General features: G+C 34.9%; 1 protein-coding gene across 1 annotated transcript in view; it reads right to left on the reverse strand.

The window, feature by feature from the left end:
• MYO3A (myosin IIIA) overlaps positions 1 to 5,176 on the reverse strand; it is a 204,354-nt gene extending 199,178 nt beyond the window's left edge. Inside the window, exons 1-2 of the mRNA XM_028507652.2 lie at positions 4,996 to 5,176; positions 1,921 to 2,055 (exon numbers count right to left, since the gene is read on the reverse strand). Coding sequence (XP_028363453.1) covers positions 1,921 to 2,055; positions 4,996 to 5,163 — 303 coding nt within the window. The 5' untranslated portion in view covers positions 5,164 to 5,176. The remainder of the gene's footprint in view (positions 1 to 1,920; positions 2,056 to 4,995) is intronic.
• Positions 5,177 to 6,020: the final 844 nt, after the last annotated feature.

Genomic DNA, 6,020 nt, shown 5'->3' on the forward strand with positions numbered 1-6,020 from the left:
TAAATTTATTCCCTCTCACTCATTACTCTTCATTAAAATGCTAGTAAAGGAATAAAGAAGTATAAGTCACAAGAAAGAAGAGAACAGAAAAAAGGAGAGAGTGGTGAACAAGAGATTCAGTAAAGTTTTTCAATATGGAAATCAGGTGACCTATGGTAACTGATTTAGCAATGAATGCTAAGGAAGCCACAAACTAAAGTGCTAGGTGAACAAACTAATCCAGACAGGATAAGGCACAGTGAAAGTGGAGGTAGGATGGTGACAGAAGGGCAGAAAACAGAATTCCTTTGGAAGTCTCTAATCAAAAGCCTTGACACCCTCTCAACCCATATACAAACTATCCACAACCAGAAGCCCGCTTGAGCACTCCTTACACACACACTCAGCAAGAATCTGGAGGTTTCATTCCTTGGAGAAATGAACTAAAGGGACTCAAGATGTGATGATATCAGTAGAGTGGGTAATGCAAGTAAGGCACAAACCATTACAGGAAGTGTAAAACAGAGAACCGAGGTTGGAAAGAGGAGGTCCAGGGATCTAGGAAATTGTGGATTCTACCCATGTGAGCAGCAGTGAGGTATCAGTTGTCAGATGCATGACAGACTTCCAGAATGGAACAGGAGATAGAGTCCAGAAATGCAATAACAATTGCTAAAATTCAGAATATGGATTACTAAATGAAAGAGCAGAGATGTTCAGCGATACATTTCCAGGTATATCAATTAATACATCAAAAGCACAGACCTACTCATGGGAAGGTAGCACCACTAAATTGCAAATACATGATTATTGCTTTATATTTTAGGCTTTTTGGCTTTACTTGCTTTTTATTAATCATGTGAATGTATTTATTTTGAAAAAGGGAAAAGCAATTAAGTCTATATGAAATTATATTAAGTGAAAAATAGGGTAATTTCATAGTTGATATTGTCAATCTTTTTAAGCATACAGAAAAGGTGAAGGAAACAATAAGAATGGTTCTTATAGCTTCAAGTATTTTTCTACAATTACTATCCATTATTTCTAGAGTCACTTAAAAACCATAATAAAAATACAATGTTGAGTAAGGTAATAATATAATTTATAAATGATTATTGTGCTACTGCCATACCAACAGAAAATCAACAGAACATTCTGAAAGAAATGGACAAAATGCTAATAAAATAATAATAAACACAATAGATCTATGATGTCACAGTGGGTAAATAAAGTTTTACTAGTCATAATAACAACTTTTAAGAACTCCTAAATCACTTGAAAAATGCTGTTCAGTGAAAATTAGTAAAGCACTGGCAGCTATCTTAGCTGGGCACATTCTGGTGCTCCTGCATTAGAGAAAACTGTCCAAACTTACTCTCAGGACTCAAAAAGGCAGAATCTACAGTTTCCCTCTGGCAGCTTATTCAGTATTCAACACCATTTCTAGTAAGGTTGCCCCTTCCCATAAATGTAAATACCTGGTTCTGTAATTTATGTTATTAGTATTCAATGATAATAGAAAAAAATTACTGCAGCTCACCATTTTTGCCTAATGAAGCTTCACTTAAATTAATGTTCCCTTCCATCCTTGCACCTGCACAAAGCTTCCATCATGTGTTAGTTGAATAAATATGGATGAATAAATAAACATTATAATGAAGCCCTTTTTAAGCTTCTTCTGCAAGGAAAATAACCCTCATTCCTTTAGCCTTTTATTATGGAAATGTTTCCCTTTAATTTTTAACAATCTTTGTGACTTTTCTTTAATTTCTAATGTGTCTTAAGATGACAGGGCCAGAACTGGGCACAACATTCTACTGAGGGTGTGACCAGTCAGGAGCACACAACAACTGCCTTGTGGTATCGATGTGACATAAATGTTAAGTCATTTCAAGACCACATTACAAATTTCTACCCATAAAACAACATTGAAGCACTTACCTCAAGAACCAACCAAAGCTTATCTCCATTTATTTTATCCTTCTTGAAGTACATCCCATAGAATTTGACCACATTAGGGTGGTCAGAAAGGGCTTTCAAGATATTATACTCTGCTTCAATCTCTTCATCAATATCCTAGTTTCAAAAAGTCATAGGAAGAGAACTGTGAGAAAAATATGAATAATGTCAAAGAAACATATTATAAACTACCAAATAGGGAATTTAATTTTGTCAAAGCAAGGTCATTACAGTTTTTATTACGCTCAGTACTATATATTAAAATTGCTCATTACATGGTTTAAAGGAAGAGACTGGGATTCTCTTGCTAATCAAATACATTTCCAATTATGTTAATTACATTGGATTAAAAGGGGATAAATAAAGGCTATTATATATGGAGAATTACTGCAGATGATTTTCTTTTCTTTCAGATGATTTTCTTTTCTTTGTAGTGCTAACTGCATTTCAATGGCAAAGCCATTGATTTGAAATAAAAACTTTTAGCTGGGTTATTTTGTTTCTTTGAAATACAAGATATTTACATGCTATCAAAACTAGTCATACCAACAATAATTTCCTACCTTACCAAAAAGTAAAATACAGCTAAATTATATAAGATGGCATATAGCCTTTAATTAGCCAAAGGCCCATTCAGTGGAAGGAGAATTGGTTGCTGTCCTGTCAATAAAAATGCAAGACACATACCCAGTTATGTTTCTAGAAAACTGCATATACATGAAACAACTCACAGAGGGATAAATAAGAAAAAGCTTTCTAACATTGTTTTTATGGTAATTAATGTCTACATTGTTTTAAGACAGATCATGGAATCACAGAGCTGGAAAGAATTTTAGAACAAAGCTCTAATTTGAGAGGAAGAAACTAAAGCTCACAGGAGTTCGAGTCACAGAGCTGGTTAGTGCCAGATCCAGCACCAGATTCCAAATGCACTATCTACTACTACCTTCTAATATTGCTCAGTTCAGCCTTTTCTTGAAAGAAAATTACTAGTTCAGAATCCATAATAAGAACCCCCTTTTAACAAAAAAGCCACTCTGTGAAATGCTTGGATGCATTTAAATTAATTTTATTTAGATTATAATCTCTTGGTTATAAATCTTTTTTATTTGACTTGTGACATGATGGATGGAGAGTAAATAATTCTTAGAAAACCAAATATGTACTATGACAAGAATAAAAGCAGCAAAAGAACAAACTTCATACTAAAGCTATGCAATCAATATGTTCTATTAGAGCAACACAACACAGCATTATTAGGCCAGTAGTATACCAAACGTGAATATATTATGAAAGCCATTTGCTATTCTCCATTAAGGAGGAGGAAATGGGATGAGAGACACCGATTATGGAATCAGACATTGGGAACTGTTTGGAACACTTTCTCTGGCCACCTCAAACCCCAACCGCTAATTGCAAAGACTGGAGGAGAAGGGTGGTTACTCTGGTACAACTTAACTTTGGTCTCTCTTCCCTCAGTTCAAATGTAAGAACTTTCCAATAGGGTTAAAACTAAGCATAGTGTTGCTCATTGTTTTTACTTATTATTACCTAGTTACTTTTAAAAAACCCACTCTCTTCTTTACTCAAAGTAATATGAAATGCTGTATTTAGTATAGGTTTAGTAGAAATAAAGAGAGAGAGAGATCCTAAAATGGACAGAGGCCCAGAGACCTTTTGCAGTATTCTCCAATTTGTTAGTGGGAGAGCTGTAATGAGAACTAGGACTCTGATGTCCCCCTACCACAAATCACATCATTTTCAGCAAGCCATGCCCCCATCATGTGAGCAAGAGTGGTATAATTGGACAAGTGGCTCTCAATAGACGTTTGGGGATCATGTGATCACTAAACCCACTCACATTCCCAAATGGCCAGCTCTTATTCCCAGAAAATAATCTTGTCAATCTCCTCATGGCCTTCAAGGCAAAGAAAAGGCTTAGTGGATTCCCTGATCACAACTGGAATTCCAAAAAAAGCAAAGGGGGATCTCATTGGAGCATTGCTTAAACAGACAGACCATGGGAATTCAGTTCTTCCCAAGGAATCTCAGACTGATTATAGTTTAACACCATCTCTGCTTTGAAACCATTTAGGGAAACCTGAAAATTAATTTCCCTTCTCTGAATGAAATTTAATTTTAAAACAATATTTCTGACTTGGCTTAAGAAAAATTCTTCCTATAGCCTAAATAAATGCAAGAAAGAAAGGGGAGATGTGGCCCTGATGGTATTTTAGGACTACTTCTAGACCCACAAGTCCATTCTTATAATTTTTTGAAATCTAAAATAATGTCAAATCAACTGTTGAGCTGTTGTGAGCTGTATTTACTTATATTATATATTTATTCATTTATCAAATATTTATCGGGCTTACTTTATATGTTAAGCATATAAACAAGGAAAATCTAACAATCAGACTTATAACTGACATTGTGACAGATAAATCAAGAAACTATGCACCCCAGTGTTCATAGCAGCACAACTTACAATAGCCAAGTGTTGGAAGCAACCTAAATGCCCATCTGTAAATGAACAGATCAACAACTATGGTACATTTAACACAATGGAATACTACACAGCAGAAAGAAAGAAGGAGCTCCTACCCTTTATGACAGCATGGATAAAACTGGAGAGCATTATGCTAAGTGAAATAAGACAGGTGATGAAAGACAAATACCATATGATCTCGCCTATAAGTGGACCTAATCAACAAAACAAACAAGCAAGAAAAATATAAACAGAGACATTGCAATAAAGAACAGACTGATGGTAGCCAGAGGAGAGGGGGGAGAGGGATAATGAGGTAAATTAGGGAAGGGCCATCAAGGAACATGTATAAAGGACCCATGGACAAAACCAAAGGGGTAGGATCAAGGGTGGGAGGCAGGGATGGGTGGGTCAGTGGCAGTTGTGGGAAAATGGAGACAATTGTACTTTGAAAACAATAAAAATAAATAAATGAATTAAAAACAAAAAAGATAAAGTACTTACAGGCTTTTCCACTGTTTAATACAGATAAAAACAAAGTTAATTACATGATAAAAACAATGACTTACATGAATCGGATCCAGAATTTTGACTGCTGCTTTTTGGCCATTTTTCTTATTTAACACTTTAAAAACTTTCCCATAAGTTCCTTTGCCGATTGTTTCAGTGATTTCCCATGTATCAGAAGGATCAGGAAAATTATCAAAGATGATTGTTTTTCCAATTAATGGAAGCATCTCAAAAGTTTAAGTCACTGGAGAGAAAAAGTACAGAGTTTCATCTCCAATGGATTGGGATATTAAATGGCATACATAAACTCATGGGAAATTATCTAATATTTTCACTGAAATGATAGAAAATATACATCAGTAACCAAATGTACTCAAAGTTATAGAAGATTTTAATTTGCATTCTTTTTGCAAACAGATTAATATGAGTTTAATATTTCTTTGAAGCAGGGCTTTATTTCCATGTTTAATGTAGTCCCATATTAATTACTATTAATTCTTTTCAGATTAAAATAAAAGGTACATATTTAAATCATTTTGTTTTATTGCTTTATACACAGATATGAAATGATTTTAGAATGAAGTTTAGAGATGATAAAATTCAACTTCAACAAACCAAATCCCCACTTCAAGGTGATCTTGTTTTATAACACTTCTCTGTGTGGACCCCAAAAATGGGTCCCTCCCCATTGTTTTTAGGATGAAGTTTTTATAACATAACATACCAGGTCCTTTAAATATAGCTCTTGATTAATTTTCCAAGCTAATGTTTCTACACCTCTCTCATACATTCTAATCCAGCCACTTGAGACCCTTCAGGTCATTTCTTTCTTGCTTGAGGATCTTAACATACACTATTTCCTCCCACCTCACTGCCCATGGCTCCTTTGCTAAATTTGAACTCCTACCTATTCTTCATATCTTAGCTTAAATGTCACTTCCTCAAAATGTGACCACTCTCCATTCCACTTGGGTTCCATGACTCACCTCTGCACTCCAACAACATTCTGTGCCTACCTTATATCTGATAACTGTATGCCTGGCACCTGGCACAGGGCTGGAATAATTAGAATATGGCTAATGAG

Source organism: Phyllostomus discolor, chromosome 1 (genome assembly GCF_004126475.2).
Source record: "Phyllostomus discolor isolate MPI-MPIP mPhyDis1 chromosome 1, mPhyDis1.pri.v3, whole genome shotgun sequence".
In the NCBI taxonomy this organism is placed as follows: domain Eukaryota; kingdom Metazoa; phylum Chordata; class Mammalia; order Chiroptera; family Phyllostomidae; genus Phyllostomus; species Phyllostomus discolor.